Raw genomic sequence first — 19,820 nt, 5'->3', positions numbered from 1 at the left:
ACAATTTCCCAACGGCAAAGAGAAAGAATTGTCGCAAGTCAAAGCTGACCATCAGGAATGGATGGACACTTAATAGGATATTTGCTCAATGCCCCAAAATTACAGCCTTGAAAATTATAACCGAATTGAATCACCAGACCCATCTTAGACCCAGTTTCAACAAAAACTGTATGTTGTGATTTTCACCAAGCTGGAAACAATGGCAGGTCTGCCATTTATATCCAATGCCAATGCATAAAGATGCATAACTTGGTATAAATAGCACTAGCCCTGGACCCCTGCGTAATGGCAAAGAGTAGGTCTGATGAGTCATATTACACACTTTTCCTATATATGCATTTGGAGAAAGCCATAGGATGGGTTCAGTCCACAATGTCTGCTGCCAATTGTTAAACATGAGGTAATGATACTGGCATACTTCTTATTCTGGCCTATTTTTAGGTGTTTGCTATTTTTAGGTGTTTGGGATTTTTCCACCACCTGTATCATTCTCCTTTCAACCACAGCATCATATAAACAACTTGGAAATGCATTGAAAACAACTGCATTTATTTAAAGTTAATGTTTCAGTAAAACACAACATGTTATAACGCAAAGTTTCCATTAGCCTTTCGAATTGTTGCTAAAAACATTGTTAGATATGCTGGGGAATGATGACCGATGACATCTATGATCAATTAGTTTTCCTTGGGAGAACTAGAATGACTTCCTCATCACGTGATGGCTGGCTGCTTCTAAAATGGAAACGTACAAGACCGCACGTGAACTTTTCACTGAAGCAGTTAGAGCAATCCTAGAAACTTGGCCCGTGTTGCAGGTATGTCAATCTTTTATGTATCAGTGTTTTGTCGTGCACATTCTTGAATTATGCAATCAGTTGTTTTTGGGTGAGGCTTGCTTAGCCAGTTAGCGGTAAAGGTTCTGCCATGATAATAATCATAATGTTAGCTTCTTATGTTTCCAGCATTTGCTACATCGTGCAAGACACTCATACATTTGTTTGTAACAACGCCGGAAATGGATGAGACCTTTCACTACATAGTTTTTCTGTTTTAATAGAAGTTAAAGATCTACAGTAGGTAGGTAGCTCAGGAACATATTCATTCCTCCAAACAACATTGCGAAACAATCTAAAACGGAAGTTGTAGTTCTCGTGTTTCTTCATAAGACGTAATCTGCATGTGGACTAGTTGGCAGTTCATAAATGGACTTGTCACAATTTAGCTGCGTTCTTCGTTTGCAAAGAACATTGAGAAATTGTCTGAATCTCAAATCGCATACTGTATAGTATGCCAGGTCTGTATGCGACAAGATTAGTATTCCCCAAACCATAGTACGCTGAAAGTATGCCAAAAGTTCCAGGATTGTGATGTAGACTAGTGACGGGCGTTCCAAATCACTACAGTGAACTGAATCATTCATGTCAGTTTATTTCAAAGATTGAATCTTTCATTCATTCAGTTATTGAATCTTTTTGTCCAACGCTTTATTACTTATTGTGACCATGTTGTGATCTTATTTACTGTGATAGTACTTAGTTTCAAGCATTGAACACATGCAAATATTTATGTTAACAAATTAACCTGGTTTATCTTTTCAAAAAATGATCACATTATTCAGTCGTCAGAAAAGAATGGCACAAAAAAGTAGGCTGAAATACAAAATGGCAACAAAATTGTTATAGTTCTCGGACAGTGTTTGATTTATTAGGAACATGCACCTCTTTTTCTATTAGGCTGCAAGGAACAACCGCAATAAAAACGACTTCCCTGTCTTATTTACACTGAATGCTTGGTTCTTTGATGGAGTATGCATACCTATTCAAATAGGTATGAAGCTCCTTGCATTTGCAGTTATAGTTTACCTTTAAGACAGTTCTTTTTTAAGAAAGGGTTGCATTCAAGGACACCAGCTGGGGTAATTTGTTGGTTTTTAATTGACTTTTTCTTTCTGTGATCTGAGCATTCTTCATCTTTTCTTTCAGACATGCCCTAGTCTTCTCATATAATCTGGAAATGTGTGTATGGAGGACTAAATGTGCCGTAATATGAAATAAATACATAAATACATACAGTACAGGCCAAAAGTTTGGACACCTTGTCATTCAATGCGTTTCCTTTATTTTCATGACTATTTACATTGTAGATTCTCACTGAAGGCATCAAAACTATGAATGTGGAATTATGTACTTAACAAAAAAGTGTGAAATAACTGAAAACATGTCTTATATTCTAGTTTCTTCAAAGTAGCACAAATTGGATTTAATACCGGATAAGTGGACTTAATACTACTTTTTTTAAATACCAAAACTAGTCCAATTGAGAACATTCATTTGTTTAGAAAAAGAGCATGATGTGCTTTGTGATTTTGGAAAACTGCTTTGCACTTTTTACTGAGAATTTAGTATCAATCAAATGTAGTATGGCATAAAATCGAGTCAGATGTAATTTAACAGTATTTAATAACTTCATACTTATGGTGTCTACAAATTTTACCTAAAACATCTACAAGACGTCTACAATACTTGCCAGATTCCTCTGGGTTAATATAGGTTGTTCAAGGAATGGAGTGTCAAGTTTCCAGTAAAAATGTTTTCAGTGTGTACTGACATAATGGAATGGGAACACCTCAATAATACTGACTGTCCCACTTGTATATTTCATTTGGATTGCGCAGACAAACAATTATATTTTTTCAATTATAATTACATTATTAAAAATATAAATAAATATATATACATTGCATTTGCATTGTGTACACTCATGCGTCATCCAAATGCAATGGGGCGGGACTTAACCCATTTGATAGATGTCCTATTGAGAGCGAACTATCAGATGAGTGCTGTCAATCAAGTAGCACACAAACTAGTTTCAGTGTTTCCTTGTCAGTTATGGATACAAAATTGGGCCGCTTTGAGAACCATTTAACCAGATAATTTATATTGTTGGCGTGTGGCCTGTTTTCAGTTACTGTCATTGCGGCAACCGCATGATCGGTGGAGGACCGGAAAAGTTTGTGCCCTTGGTTGTGCCAGGCTGCCAGCACTGTCCTCTAGCTCAATAGTAGGCGTAAGCATAGCTGTAGTCACACAGATTATTTGCATATAATATTTTTCTAAAGGTCAGAAATCGATAGGCTGTGAACGGCGTGTCTTTGCAAGTTTCTCCCGGGTTTGTAGTGGGGCTATCGGGTTGATTTCAACGCCAATGCATAGCTCTAGCCTCATAGATTATTGGCATATAATATTTTTCTATAGGTGACAAGAATAAGTTATCGAAAAACTGAGAGGAGTTAGTAGAAAATGAGAAGATACATGTGGTTTTCTGGATTTTTGTTTTAGATTCCGTCTCTCGCAGTTGAAGTGTACCTATGATAAAAATGACAGACCTTTACAAACTTTGTAAGTAGGAAAACCTGCAAAATCGGCAGTGTATCAAATACTTGTTCTCCCCATTGTATCTTTGGAATTTCTTTTTGTGAATAATTATTTAGTAGAATATTAATCTTCAGTAAAATAAGCAGAGAAAATTCAAAAAGATGATGATAGGATTTGTGCTCTTTCCCTCCTAAAATATCTCTTCAACAGAGGACCCTATTAATTACTTATTTACCTCGGTCACAGCATACTAAATGAAACCACCATAGAAATGAATATAAACTCATAACTGCCAATGTAATATAAAATGATAATCTCTTTATATATATATATATATATATATATGTATATATATATGTATGTGTATATGTGTATGTGTATATGTATGTGTATATGTGTATATGTATGTGTATATATGTGTATATGTATGTATATATGTATATATATGTATGTATATATGTATATGACAACATATATTGCTTCTCAATTTCAAATTTCTATTACATTCCCTCCTTTTATCATTACCAAATATGATAACAGAATTTGAAATGGTCATGTTCCCTTCCTCCTGTCCAGCATTATCAACAATTACAGATACAGCTATAATTTCACATCACCAACAGGAATGGATTGAACGAAAATACTTGCAGTCATTAAAACACATAAAACAAGAAACAATTATCCAGAGTAAGATAGTAAATCAAAACAAAATTATTTAACATCAATCTAAAATAGATGAGATTTACTATGACTTGATCTTGTAAACCCTTCAAACGACTAAATATTTGTGGCATTAGAATATTTGGAACGGACTAAAGTACCCCAATGCTCACCTTTTAAGTACAGACACACCCCTTTAGGAGAGATATAAACACCATCGAACCATACAACCAACAATGACCATGCACACTAGATGCCACCAACAAGGATAGAGGTTCCAACCTTCCAGTAGAATTAAGTTAATTACTTATAAAACATAGCCTACAGTAATATTAAATCAATACTTCCGAATGTATGTTTAACCCAGTCTCAACATGATGGTAATATTTACCACGCTGGGTAACACCCATGCCTATGCTACCGCTGGTGTTATTGAAACAAATTAGCAATTAGCATTTCAAGATTCCTAGCATATTAAAACCAATCATCACCATGGGTAATTCCAAGAATGTCTAGTTACATTCATATTTACCTGACAAGTTATTAAACTATTCAATTTAATGCCAAACAACAAGGCTAGAAGAAAAAATCTGAGAGTATAATTTTCTATGGGAACAGGTGTGAGACGACAGGGGGATTTGACAGAACGGGGAACAACTACACATACTGAACATAACCGGAGTCATTAGCATATTTTAAATTCATTATAATCACAAAAGGACCGCCAAAACTTTCTAGCGTGTCTGGCCTTCTCGTTTGGTCTGTAATCAGCAAATGTGATCTTTGTCTTTGAACAATAATTAGTCCATACCCACCATTTCTCCAGATGGCTGTTATTAGAAACTTAAATTTGCTCTGTGGTTATTCACGTCCTGCCATTGGTCAATGGAGATATCACTACTTAGCATTACTTGAGTATGCTAGGTCTATCCAGTAACTGAGAAGCAGTGTGATCAATAAAATGTGGACGCTTTTCCTTGCCCTGCTGTAGGCGCTAAGTTTCTTTCAGGTTCTGCAACTATGAGTCAGTGACTGGCATGAATCCATCTATCGCTTTCTGCAACTTGCCAACCACTGCAGCTGAAGTTCTCAGGAGCACTCCGTATGATCCTTTCCATCTTGGATCTTTCCAGCACTTCCTGTGTAGATCCTTCACCACCACAAAGCCACCTGGCTCAATCTTGTGGTTGCCTGCATGTTGTAGTGACTTTGACTCCTGGTAAACGCAACTCATTCATTCATCTTCTTCCGCTTCCTCCGGGGCGGGGTCGCGGGGGCAGCAGTCTAAGCAGAGATGCCCAGACTTCCCTCTCCCCAGACACTTCCTCTAGCTCTTCCGGGGGGACACCGAGGCGTTCCCAGGCCAGCCGGGAGACATAGTCCCTCCAGCGTGTCCTAGGTCTTCCCCGGGGTCTCCTCCCGGAGGGACGGGACCGGAACACCTTCCCAGGAATGCGTTCCGGGGGCATCCGAAACAGATGCCCAAGCCACCTCAGCTGACCCCTCTGGATGTGGAGGAGCAGCGGGTCTACTCTGAGCTCCTCCCGGGTGACCGAGCTTCTCACCCTATCTCTAAGGGATCGCCCAGCCACCCTGCGGAGAAAGCTCATTTCGGCCGCCTGTATCCGGGATCTTGTCATTTCGGTCATGACCCAAAGCTCATGACCATAGGTGAGAGTAGGAACGTAGATTGACCGGTAAATCGAGAGCTTCGCCTTGCGGCTCAGCTCTTTCTTCACCACAACAGACCGATACATCGACCGCATTACTGCAGAAGCTGCACCGATCCGTCTGTCAATCTCCCGTTCCATCCGTCCCTCACTCGTGAACAAGACCCCTAGATACTTAAACTCCTCCACTTGAGGCAGGCACTCTCCACCAACCTGAAGTGGGCAAGCCACCCTTTTCCGACCTGAGGACCATGGCCTCGGTTTTGGAGGTACTGATTCTCATCCCCACCGCTTCACACGGCTACAAACCGTCCCAGTGCATGCTGAAGGTCCTGGCTTGAAGGGGCCAACACGACAACATCATCCACAAAAAGCAGAGACGAAATCGTGTGGTCCCCAAACCTGACACCCTCCGGCCCCTGGCTGCGCCTAGAAATTCTGTCCATAAAAACTATCGCCGGTTCTGTTCATAATTTTTTTATGACCGAGAACCATTCTTGTCAAATTCTAACAGGTGGAAAAGGCAGGGTGATCAGGTAGGCCAAAACATGGTGCAGACAGGAGAGCATATTTTTGCTCCAGGAAGGCTTGATCCCCTTCTAGAGTCTTAACCAATAAAATCAGAGACCACCGTTTTGGTGGTTCAACTAAGGTCTCTCAGCAGCCACATTAGGGAGACTAAGTCCATGAACTATAATACCCGACCACCTAAACAAACAAATAAACAAAAAAACATGTGCCATTAAGTGAAGGGTATGGGCATTTTCTGAAAACTTGTGCCCAATCAGTGGAGAGGTAGGGACTCATGATTGACGTCATGACAAAGGTACATTATACTAGCCTCACAAGCCTAGGCTCTAAAGAAAAAAATACTTTATGACTTATCAGCAAAACAACCGCAATGAAAATAAAATGACAATCTTGCAGACATTTATTTAGGGGAAACAAAATATCAACATACCGTATCAATGAGCAGCCCTATGGAAGATTAAAGGGCTACAGATCGAAAACAGGAAGTGGAAAAAAAAACATGGTGAGCCACAGTTGACCCCATATGGCATCTCAAAACCATGTCTCCAACATTTCCTTAAAAGAAATGTACAGCACAATACAGGACTGAGAAGCAGTTTACACAAAGATAATGAAATAAATCAAAACACAAGAAAAACTAATAAAATGCATAATCTACCAGAACAAAAACTACCGGGGTATGCAAAATTTAAAATGGCCGATATGGAATCTTGTCAGTTTCATTCATGGATTTTCTGTCACTCAGAATGGATGTAACCTCCCACATCCAACAGGCTGAGTAGACTATCCAGCATCTTTTTTTCTAATTGTCAACTATATTACTCTTTTCCAGATAGCAGTTGATAATGGGTTTGGAGGTGTGTACAGCCAGCAGAAGGCAGACTGGATGGTGGATGTGCTCCAGCAATATTTTTACGACAACGGTAACCTGACCCTAACCATAATATTTCCCGGGTCGCAGTAAGTATTTTTCACTACAGGACGGAACACTTAGCTGCCATAACCAGGACAGTGCAGAGCTGACCGTAAAGAGGAGTAGTACAAAAAAAGAAGCCATTTTCATCAATCCTATCAAATACAAATCACAAAAAATGACAGATGAAATTAGATATTTAATACAGCCAGCTTTGTATTAAAGTATACTTTGTACTGTTGGGTTGTCAGAGCTGCCCAAGGGGCCTAATGAGGATGAGGAAAAATCATGATGGAAGTTACAATTTGACAAAACCATAACCAAATAAATAATGCACCATTACTTCACACCCAGCCTCTGAACTCTGAAGCGCCTTCAGGAAAAGAAAAATCACATGAACGAGAATACATTATTTTCCTGCAAACCATCTACATTAGCAACATTTCTAATTCAGACAAACACCCACAATCAAACCCACAACTATGATGGATTGCGTCAACCACAGCACCATATTCCTTAGTAGGCACCGAACCCCACAACATGGGACAAATACAGGTGCTGGTCATAAAATTAGAATATCAAGTAGATTTATTTCAGTAATTCCATTAAAAAAGTTAAACTTGTATAATGTATACATTAATTCCACACAGACTGATATATTTCAAATGTTTATTTCTTTTAATTTTGATGATTATAACTGACAACTAATGAAAAACCCAAATTCAGCATCTCAGAAAATTAGAATATTGTGAAAAGGTTAAATTTTGTAGACACCTGGTGCCACACTCTAATTAGCTAATTAACCCAGCTAATTAAGCCTTTAAATGGTCTCTCAGTCTAGTTCTGTAAGCAACATAATCATGGGGAAGACTGCTGACTTGACAGCTGTCCAAAAGACGACCATTGACACCTTGCACAAGGAAGGCAAGACACAAAAGGTCATAGCTAAAGAGGCTGGCTGTCCACAGAGCCCTGTGTCCAAGCACATTAACCGTTTAACGCGTACGATCACACCAGTGTGATCAAGCTAGAGTGGTCCCTGAAGCGTACGATCACACCGGTGATTAGAACGTCTTGTTTAGAACGCACCATTAGCATGCCTAGCTACAAGTAACGTAACAATGGCTGGTCAGAACGCGCTGTTATTTACTCATATTTAGCTCAAACAGTGTTTCTAACTTTATTTCCTGATTTGTAATTGTTTCAAGACCACACCATGATATTAACCAGGTAGAAAGCATTCAAATCGGAACAAAAAAGTGTTAATTACGTACCAACAGACAAAAACACAAAAACAAATTATATTAGCGACTACTATAGAGCATCTCAACATTTCCTGGAAGAGCTGACAATCGATCAAAACCATTTTTAAAACCTTCTAGAAGTTACGTTACCCGTTGTATGCTTTTTATATAGTTTATTCATTTTCACTGCACTGAATTACAGGTCACGTTTTGTTAGCTAGCGTTTAGCTGACATTTTCTAGCTAGTTACAGTTATACATCAACCAACTTTTCCAGCTCTTCGAATTCGAGTCAACGAGAGATGCTTGCAATGCAGTGTATGTAGTGTTCCTTACCTGGCAAGGTGACTATTCAAATGCTGGAGTGAGTTCAAATGCTGGAGTGAGTACTGAAGTCACGCGCAAAAAAACTCACGCTGGGGGGTCGATAAGGAATATTTGAAACTCATGCATGAAAAGGTTAATAGAGAGGCGAAGGGAAGGAAAAGATGTGGTAGAAAAGTGTACAAGCAATAGGGATAACCGCACCCTGGAGAAAATTGTGAAACGAAACACATTCAAAAATGTGGGGGAGATTCACAAAGAGTGGACTGCAACTGGAGTCAGTGCTTCAAGAACCACCACGCACAGACGTATTCATGACATGGGTTTCAGCTGTCGCATTCCTTGTGTCAAGCCACTCTTGAACAAGAGACAGCGCCAGAAGCGTCTCGCCTGGGCTAAAGACAAAAAGGACTGGACTGCTGCTATGTTCTCTGATGAAAGTAAATTTAGCATTTCCTTTGGAAATCAAGGTCCCAGAGTCTGGAGGGAGAGAGGAGAGGCACAGAATCCGTTGCAAAGTCCAGTGTAAAGTTTCCGCAGTCAGTGATGGTTTGGGGTGCCATGTCATCTGCTGGTGTTGGTCCACTGTGTTTTCTGAGGTCCAAGGTCAACGCAGCCATCTACCAGGAAGTTTTAGAGCACCTCATGCTTCCTGCTTCTCACCAACTTTATGGAGATGCAGATTACTTTTCCAACAGGACTTGGCACCTGCACACAGTGCCAAAGCTACCAGTACCTGGTTTAAGGACCATGGTGTCCCTGTTCTTAATTGGCCTGCAAACTTGTCTGATCTTAACCCTATAGAAAATCTATGGGGTATTGTGAAGAAAGAAGATGCGATACGCCAGACCCAACAATGCAGAAGAGCTGAAGGCCACTATCAGAGCAACCTGGGCTCTCAAAACACCTGAGCAGTGCCACAGACTGATCGACTCCATGCCACACCGCATTGCTGCAGTAATTCAGGCAAAAGGAGCCCCAACTAAGTATTGAGTGCTGTACATGCTCATACTTTTCATGTTCATACTTTTCAGTTGGCCAACATTTCTAAAAATATTTTTTTTGTATTGGTCTTAAGTAATATTCAAATTTTCTGAGATGCTGAATTTGGGATTTTCATTAGTTGTCAGTTATAATTATCACAATTAAAAGAAATAAACATTTGAAATATATCAGTCTGTGTGTAATGAATGAAATATAATATACAAGTTTAACTTTTTTAATGGAATTACTGAAATAAATCAACTTTTTGATGATATTCACATTTTATGACCAGCACCTGTATATTAGGCAAATCTGTGGTGAGCCAGAATTGAGGGGTAACAGAAGTCTGCCAAAATAAGCCTGTACTTTAATTTCCTCGGCTGTCACAGGCATGCAGAGCCACTGTTTTGCGTTCTCTTTAATACTCGATCAGCCATAAAATTATGACCAATGACAGGTGAAGTGAATAACACAGAATCTCATTATCATGGCACCGGTCAGTGGGTGGGACATATTAGGCTGCAAGTGAACATTCTGTCCTCAAAGTTGATGTGTTAGAAGCAGGAAAAATGGGAAAGCGTAAGGATCTGTGCAACTTTGACAAAGGACAAATTGTGATGGCTAGACTTAGTGTCTGCTGCTAATGATGCCAGATACCACAGCACACTTTCAGAGGTCTAGTGGAGTCCAAGCCTTAACGGGTCAGGGCTTTTTTGGCGGCAAAAGGGGGACCCACACAATATTAGGCAGGTGGTCATAATGTTACGGCTGATCGGTGTATATTTATATACAGCTCTGGAAAAAATTAAGAAACCACTCCTAATTTTTATTAAATCAACATCTCTACATGTATGGCAGCCATTCCATTCCAGTGTCTCTTAAATTCCAACACAGGCACACCTCATTTTACTTCATGAGGTACTGATTAGGTGATTTACCTGGACCAAATCTAATTTAACGAGGGAAGGTATAAAAACCACTGCTGTGGTCATCACCATCCTCTTGCATTAGGACCAGCTGGATGGCAAAAACAGTGCAAGTAGTACCTCAACGGTAATTTGAATAATAAAACTATTTAGCATGACAAAAAGTTGAAGAGATAAGCTTTGAGTGAGGAAAAGGGTTAATTCTGGCTTTACTGGCAGAGGGATACAGTGAGTGTCAGGTTGCTTCCTTCCTGAAAATTTCAAAGCTGAACAAGGTCACAGTGTCTCGCACCACTGTGAAATTTGGTGGAGGATCGGCGATGATCTGAGGATGCTTCAGCAAGGCTGGAATCGGGCAGATTTGTCTTTGTGAAGGACGCATGAATCAAGCCAAGTACAAGGTTATCCTGGAAGAACACCTGCTTCCTTCTGCTCTGACAATTTTCCCCAACTCTGAGAATAGTTTTTTCCAGCAGGACAATGCTCCATGCCACACAGCCAGTCAATCAAGGTGTGGATGGAGGACCACCAGATCAAGACTCTGTCATGGCCAGCCCAATCTCCAGACCTGAACCCCATTGAAAACCTCTGGAATTTGATCAAGAGGAAGATGGATGGTCACAATCAATCAAACAAATCCAAGCTACTGGACTTTTTTGTGCCAGGAGTGGCATAAAGTCACCCAACAGCAATGTGACAGAATGGTGGAGAGCATGCCAAGACGCATGAAAGCTGTGGTAAAAAATCTGTGTTATTCCACCAAATATTGATTTCTGAACTCTTCCTAAGTTAAAACATTAGTAATCTGTTGTAGAAAAATGAATATGAATTTTTCTTTGCATTATTTGAGGTCTGAAAACAATGCATCTTTTTGGTTATTTTGACCAGTTATTTTCTATAAATAAATACTACCATACCATCTTCCGCTTATCCTGGGCGAGTCGCGGGGCAGCAGTCTAAGCATGGATGCCCAGACTTCCCTCTCCCCAGACACTTCCTCCAGCTCTTCTGGGGGGACACCGAGGCGTTCCCAGGCCAGCCGGGAGACATAGTCCCTCCAGCGTGTCCTAGGTCTTCCCCGGGGTCTCCTCCCGGTGGGACGGGACCGGAACACCTTCCCAGGAAGGCGTTCCGGAGGCATCCGAAACAGATGCCCAAGCCACCTCCACTGACCCCTCTCGATGTGGAGGAGCAGCGGCTCTACTCTGAGCTCCTCCCGGGTGACCGAGCTTCTCACCCTATCTCTAAGGGATCACCCAGCCACCCTGCGGAGAAAGCTCATTTCGGCCGCCTGTATCCGGGATCTTGTCCTTTCGGTCATGACCCAAAGCTCATGACCATAGGTGAGAGTAGGAACGTAGATTGACCGGTAAATCGAGAGCTTCGCCTTGCGGCTCAGCTCTTTCTTCACCACGACAGACCGATACATCGACCGCATTACTGCAGAAGCTGCACCGATCCGTCTGTCAATCTCCCGTTCCATCCTTCCCTCACTCGTGAACAGGACCCCTAGATACTTAAACTCCTCCACTTGAGGCAGGCACTCTCCACCAACCTGAAGTGGGCAAGCCACCCTTTTCCGACTGAGGACCATGGCCTCGGATTTGGAGGTACTGATTTTCATCCCCACCGCTTCACACTCGGCTGCAAACCGTCCAAGTGCATGCTGAAGGTCCTGGCTTGAAGGGGCCAACACGACAACATCATCCGCAAAGAGCAGAGACGAAATCGTGTGGTCCCCAAACCTGACACCCTCCGGCCCCTGGCTGCGCCTAGAAATTCTGTCCATAAAAATTACGAACAGAACCGGTGACAAAGGGCAGCCCTGCGGGAGTCCAACATGCACAGGGAACAAGTCTGACTTACTGCCGGCAATGCGGACCAAGCTCCTGCTTCGGTCGTACAGGGACCTGACAGCCCTTAGCAAAGGACCCAGGACCCCATATTCCCGAAGCACTCCACAGGATGCCGCGAGGGACACAGTCGAATGCCTTCTCCAAATCCACAAAACACATGTGGACTGGTTGGGCAAACTCCCATGAACCCTCCATCACCCTGTCGAGGGTATAGAGCTGGTCCAGTGTTCCACGGCCTGGACGAAAACCACACTGTTCCTCCTGAATCCGAGGTTCTACTATCGGCCGTATTCTCCTCTCCAGAACCCTGGCATAGACTTTCCCGGGGAGGCTGAGAAGTGTGATCCCCCTATAGTTTGAACACACCCTCCGGTCCCCCTTCTTAAAAAGAGGGACCACCACCCCGGTCTGCCATCCCAGAGGCACTGTCCCCGACTGCCACGCGATGTTGCACAGGCGTGTCAGCCAAGACAGCCCCACAACATCCAGAGACTTGAGGTACTCAGGGCGGATCTCATCCACCCCCGGTGCCTTGCCACCGAGGAGTTTCTTAACCACCTCTGTGACTTCAGCCCGGGTGATGGACGAGTCCACCTCTGAGCCCTCATCCTCTGCTTCCTCAATGGAAGACGTGACGGCGGGATTGAGGAGATCCTCGAAGTACTCCTTCCACCGCCCGACGACATCCCCAGTTGAGGTCAACAGCTGCCCACCTCTACTGTAAACAGCGTTGGTAGGGCACTGTTTCCCTCTCCTGAGGCGCCGGATGGTTTGTCAGAATCTCTTCGAGGCCAGCCGATAGTCCTTCTCCATGGCCTCACCGAACTCCTCCCAGGCCCGAGTTTTTGCCTCCACAACCACCCGGGCTGCAGTCCGCTTGGCCTGTCGGTACCCGTCAGCTGCCTCAGGAGTCCCACAAGCCAACCAGGCCTGATAGGACTCCTCCTTCAGCTTGACAGCATCCCTTTCTTCCGGTGTCCACCACCGGGTTCGGGGATTGCCGCCTCGACAGGCACCGGAGACCTTACGGCCACAGCTCAGAGCGGCCGCTTCGACAATGGCGGTGGAGAACATGGTCCACTCGGACTCAATATCTCCAGCCTCCCTCGGGATCCAGTCGAAGCTCTGCCGGAGGTGGGAGTTAAAGATCTCTCTGACAGGAGACTCGGCCAGACATTCCCAGCAGACCCTTACAGTACGCTTGGGCCTGCCGAGTCTGTCCAGCTTCCTCCCCCGCCATCGGATCCAACTCACAACCAGGTGGTGATCAGTTGACAGCTCCGCCCCTCTCTTCACCCGAGTGTCCAAGACATGTGGCCGCAGGTCAGATGAGACGACAACAAAGTCGATCATCGACCTGCGGCCTAGGGTGTCCTGGTGCCACGTGCACTGATGGACACCCTTATGCTTGAACATGGTGTTCGTTATGGACAAACTGTGACTAGCACAGAAGTCCAATAACGGAACACTGCTCGGGTCAGATCAGGGGGGGCCGTTCCTCCCAATCACGCCCCTCCAGGTGTCACTGTCGTTGCCCACGTGGGCGTTGAAGTCCCCCAGTAGAACGAGAGTCCCCAGTCGGAGCACTTTCCAGCACCCCTCCCAGAGACTCCAAGAAGGTCGGGTACTCTGCACTGCCGTTCGGCCCGTAGGCACAAACAACAGTGAGAGACCTATCCCCGACCCATAGGCGCAGGGAAACGACCCTCTCGTTCACCGGGGTAAACTCCAACACATGGCGGCAGAGCTGGGGAGCTATAAGCAAACCCACACCAGCCCGCCGCCTCTCACCATGGGCAACTCCAGAGTGGTGAAGAGTCCATCCTCTCTCAAGGAGTGTGGTTCCAGAGCCCAAGCCGTGCGTAGAGGTGATCCCGACTACCTCTAGTTGGAACCTCTCAACCTCACGCACGATCTCAGGCTCCTTCCCCGCCAGCGAGGTGACATTCCACGTCCCTAGAGCTAGTTTCCGTGTCCAGGGATCGGGTTGTCTAGGCCCCCGCCTTCGACTGCCGCCCGATCCTCTCTGCACCGGCCCCTTATGGTCCCTCCTGTGGGTGGTGAGCCCACGGGAGGGCGGCCCCATGTCGCTCGTTCGGGCTGGGCCCGGCCGGGCCCCATGGGGAAAGGCCTGGCCACCAGGCGCTCGCAAACGAGCACCAACCCCGGGCCTGGCTCCAGGGTGGGGCCCCGGCTGCGCCATGCCGGGCGACGTCACAGAACACACGATTTCTTTCATCATTAAGGGGTTTTTGAACCGCTCTTAGTCTGACCCGTCGCCTAAGACCTGTTTGCCTTGGGAGACCCTACCAGGGGCATATAGCCCCAGACAACATAGCTCCTAGGGTCACTCGGGTACTCAAACCCCTCCACCACGTTAAGGTGGCAGTTCAAGGAGAGGTAAATAAATACTCTAAATGACAATTTCTATTTGGAATTTGTAGTAATGTTGTCAGTTGTTTATAGAACAAAACTGTTCATTTTACACAAACACATACCTATGAATAGTTATGCCTGAGAAACTGATAATTTTGCAGTGGTCTCTTAATTTTTTTCAGAGCTGTATATTCATTTTCTTGTTTTTTTTTTACCTGAAAAGTCAGTGCAACTGGAATGTCCATGTGTGATCAGTATGATCATGAATCAGTTTTGTTGGTTGAGGAGCCTTGTGGCCTGAGGGCAAAAAACTGAGTCTTGAGGTAGTGTCTACCAGACCGCAGCAGTGTGAACAGACCAAAGCTTGGGTAACTGTAGTCTTTGTTCTGTGCTTTTCTCCGGCCTCATGTATTGTAGATGCCTTGCACTGAGGGCAGATGGCAGCTGATGACGCACTCCGCAGACTTTATCACCCTCTGGAGGGATTTGCGGTCTGCAGCGGAGCAGCTGCCGTACTAGGCAGTAATCCAGCCTATAGGATGCTTTCAGTGGTGCACCTGTAGAAGTTGTTTAGAGTTTTTACAGACATGCCAAACTTATTGAGTCTCCTCAGGAAGTAAAGTCATTTGGGCGGTTTTCACTGCCCGGTCCGCTTGCCTGGACCAAGTGAGGTCATCCTTGATGAACACTGAAACTTGAATTTGGGGACTCTCTCCACTTCAGCTACATCAATATGTATCAGGGTGTGATTAACTGGACTGCAACTGTTTTGTATGGGTACAGTGTTAGTGTTGTTGGAATTTATTTAATTTTGTGTTGTAAAAATGTCAGTGATTCCAGACTAACATTGGTGCAACGAGTAGAGGATGAATGGCAACTTTTTGGCATGACTGAATTTTCTGCATTTTGTATGAAATTTCCTCATTGAATAAATACCTGTCTGATGGCAAATACTAAAGTCTTCAAACAACTGGGCACAAGGGTCCACTCTAGAAGGAAAGACAAGGCTCGATGGTCATTAAGTTGACGGTAGTTGACTGGACAACTGTGTAAACAGGCTTTCCTCCAGTTAAAGCAGGTTCTAATGGACAAGTTGCAGTTGTGTCTCAGGTGCCAGAAGGAGAAGCAATGGCAAGACCAATAGCCTTTGCGAGTGAGTCACTCAGTTATGCAAAGTCAAGGTATCCTGCATACAAACTTGAGTCCTTAGCTATGAAGTGAGCCATCTGTGTTAAGTTCCACCATTGGCTATGAAGGCAGTAGTTTGTCAAAGGCAAAACTTGATGCATGTTAGCAGAGATGGGTTGCTGAACTGGCTTCATATGAGTTGAAATCAAGTATATCCCTGGCTTGAAAACCTTTGTTACTGACGCCCTGAGTTGTGAACCATTTGTGCATCCCAGTGCACTTCGTTTTATGAGGGTTCATAAGGAATGACCACCTGATTTGTTAAACAGCATAATGACTATGAAAAGCAGAGTGATCTTTTTTTGGGGAGAGAGGGTGATTACTATCAAGAAAAGAATGCGCTCAGGAGTTCATTGAGGTCTTGTGACTCCTTAGAATTTAGGACAAATTTACTATGAAGATGGGTTTGTGGTATCTCTTATTAAAGCATGTGGTCACAAAGGAATGACCTGCGTGAAGTTGGCCCCCCACCCAACGCAAAACTTCGGTAAAGTAGGCTCATTTGTTTGTGCTGGTTTGTGCCATTAACATTTTTGTTTGTGCTGCTGTACAAACATTGTAATATTTTTTTTTATATTAAAGAATACACTCACCTAAAGGATTATTAGGAACACCTGTTCAATTTCTCATTAATGCAATTATCTAATCAACCAATCACATGGCAGTCGCTTCAATGCATTTAGGGGTGTGGTCCTGGTCAAGACAATCTCCTGAACTCCAAACTCATCTTCCGCTTATCCGGGGTCGGGTCGCGGGGGCAGCAGTCTAAGCAGAGATGCCCAGACTTCCCTCTCCCTAGACACTTCCTCCAGCTCTTCCGGGGGGACACTGAGGTGTTCCCAGGCCAGCCGGGAGACATAGTCCCTCCAGCGTGTCCTAGGTCTTCCCTGGGGTCTCCTCCCGGTGGGACGGGACCGGAACACCTTCCCAGGAATGCGTTCCGGGGGCATCTGAAACAGATGCCCAAGCCACCTCACCTCCTCCCGGGTGACCAAGCTTCTCACCCTATCTCTAAGGGATCGCCCAGCCACCCTGCGGAGAAAGCTCCTTTCGGCCGCCTGTATCCGGGATCTTGTCCTTTCGGCCTACCTGAGCATTGTTTCTGACCATGTCCATCCCTTTAGGTCCACCATGTACCCATCTTCTGATGGCTACTTCCAGAAGGATAATGCATCATGTCAAAAAGCTCGAATCATTTCAAATTGGTTTCTTGAACATGACAATGAGTTCACTGTACTGAAATGGCCCCCACAGTCACCAGATCTAAACCCAAAAGAGCATCTTTGGGATGTGGTGGAACGGGAGCTTTGTGCCCTGGATGTGCATCCCTCAAATCTCCATCAACTGCAAGATGCTATCCTATCAATATGGGCCAACATTTCTAAAGAATGCTTTCAGCACCTTGTTGAATCAATGCTACGTAGAATTAAGGCAGTTCTGAAGGCGAAAGGGGGTCAAACACAGTATTAGTATGGTGTTCCTAATAATCCTTTAGGTGAGTGTATTTTATAGGTCATTCTGAGGTCACTGCATACATCCTCCAAAATCAACAAAAATATTCTTGTTTGTTTGTGCTTCATTTGTGCCGGTTTGTGCTGTAAACATTTTCGTTTGTGCTTCCATCTGTGTTTTTAATATTCGAAATGTTATTATTGGCTGATCACTTTTGAAATGATGAACTTGGATTAGCAAACTAAAGTGCTAATTAAAGAAGCAATTAAACTGACCTTTAGACTAGTGTACATACGTGCTGCACATGTTGGCTTATAAATCTTTGCACCACCTGGCACCTCAGTACTTGACTGATTTATTAATGCCTTACACACCTTGTCGGAACCTGCGTTCCTCACAAAGCGGTCTCTTAGTCGTTCCTAAGACACGGCTTCATACTAGGGGTGATCGCGCTTTCTCTGTCTATGCTCCTAAGCTTTGGAATTCCCTCCCGGCTGACATCAGAGAAGCAAATACACTAGCGACTTTTAAATCTCTTCTTAAAACATTTTATTTCAGGATTGCTTTTACTTGATTTAAATTCCTCTGTGTTTATCCTTGTATTTAAACTGTACTGTTTCTGCTATGCTTGTCTGTAAAGCGCTTTGAGAAAGCTACTTTTAAAGGCGCTATACAAAATAAATGTATTATTATTATTATTACATGTGATTTGTATATTTTTACAATTTGTTTTATTACTACTGTAATACAGGGTTCAAATGCTTACATGTTAAGTCCAAAGACAGATGACTATTATTAAAAGATTTAAATAGGTGGGGTTTGAATGAAAGCAGGTAAAATATGAAGGTTATGTGTGGTGGAATGTCCGTACCCTTACACAGTTTTGTTTTTAGCTTTGACGTAGCTAATCTGTTCTGCGCTGTTCTGATTATCCCAACCAAGCATTCCAACCTGTAGAGAGAATTATACTGGACCTCTCCAGCCACAAATATTCTGGCCAATTTGACCCATACATTGTTATATAAAAGTTTCACTTTTTGAATGGAATTACTGAAATAAATCAACTTTTTGATTATATTCTAATTTTATGACCAGCACCTATATACTCCACAAATACTATGATGAAGCAGCTGTCTGTCATCTTTGATTAATTGTTATTCTAAAGAGTCCCAGGTTTCTAACAAGAACTTCTGTTTACAGCAATCTTGCAGCAAGATGAGGTTGAGGACTACATAGCAGACTTGATGGATAATGAATTTGATACAGTGGTGGATGATGGCAGTTTATCTCAGGTGCTTATTTTGTTTAAAAATAACCACATTTCAACACACTATTGATGATAATGGAAACCTGCTTCTGTCATTTTATTTTTTTAAATATGCATTCTAAATGTCAGTATTCAAAGCAAGGCTTTCTTCATTGATCAGGTGGCACAGACCATTAGCCAGATCTTCACACAGTGTCAACAAGGAAAGTTTGCAGACGTCAAGGAAAAGATATCTATGTTGAATCAGAAGAGTGCAGAACGAGCCAAGGTTACACCTCAACCAAATGTTGCTGATGAGGAATGCGAGGATGACGAAAAAGAGGTAAACATTTTAAATGTATTTTAAAGTCAAAAACTGGTGTTGATTCTGAATGATTTTCTGATGTGATTTAGTAAATATGGCTATTTGATATCTAACATTTTGACTTTGCAACACAGTCAATGGAGTGTGAGACAGCAGTTTTAACAAATGCCTCAAGTACAGCAACCAAAAAGAAAGAACCTACATCCCAGTCTCAAGAGGAAAATGATGGCTGGACAACAGTGGTGCGCAAGAAGTGACATTACTGTAACAGCCTAGGTAAAGATGTCTGAACTCTTTCTGCAGTTGTTTCTTTGCTGGCTTAAAATATTATCCCAAAGTTATTTGGTTATGTTTTTCATATATACACAACCTTCACATTTTCAGAATTAAGGATTTGCTGTTTTTGTTCAGCCTATTATTATTGGTTTTTACAATTTCATCTGTGAGTAATATGGAATAATATTCTACTAACTTCTCAAGTCTTTGCTATTGTTTTAGTCAGTTGCTGTTATGCAGTCAATTACACTTTCGCTGTAACATGATTGCAAAGATTTCAATGTTTAGCTGAGTTTTTTTATGAAGTGACATGGAAAGGGCAAAGAAATACTTACTGCAGTTAAATTGTGATTAATTAAACTTTGAGATGCAATAAAGCTCCTGTAAGGTTTTAACATTACATTAATGTACTGGGCCCTGTGTGACTATGTAAGCCTGTGTACAAAATGAATGAAGATAATCCAACTGTTTGCA

The 19,820-nt window shown here is 43.1% G+C and overlaps 1 protein-coding gene across 1 annotated transcript; it reads left to right on the top strand.

The window, feature by feature from the left end:
* The first annotated feature begins 730 nt into the window (after positions 1–730).
* Positions 731–19,743, top strand: tsr2 (TSR2 ribosome maturation factor). Its single transcript, NM_001310891.1, is given in 5 exon segments — positions 731–817; positions 7,070–7,160; positions 18,700–18,791; positions 18,927–19,088; positions 19,205–19,743. Coding segments are annotated over 5 exon segments (546 nt in total). The 5' UTR covers positions 731–739; the 3' UTR covers positions 19,328–19,743.
* Positions 19,744–19,820: the final 77 nt, after the last annotated feature.

Source organism: Esox lucius, chromosome 12 (assembly GCF_011004845.1).
Source record: "Esox lucius isolate fEsoLuc1 chromosome 12, fEsoLuc1.pri, whole genome shotgun sequence".
Taxonomy (NCBI): Eukaryota; Metazoa; Chordata; class Actinopteri; order Esociformes; family Esocidae; genus Esox; species Esox lucius.
Note: the sequence above shows the minus strand (reverse complement) of the source record. Positions and strands in the feature narration are given on the sequence as shown.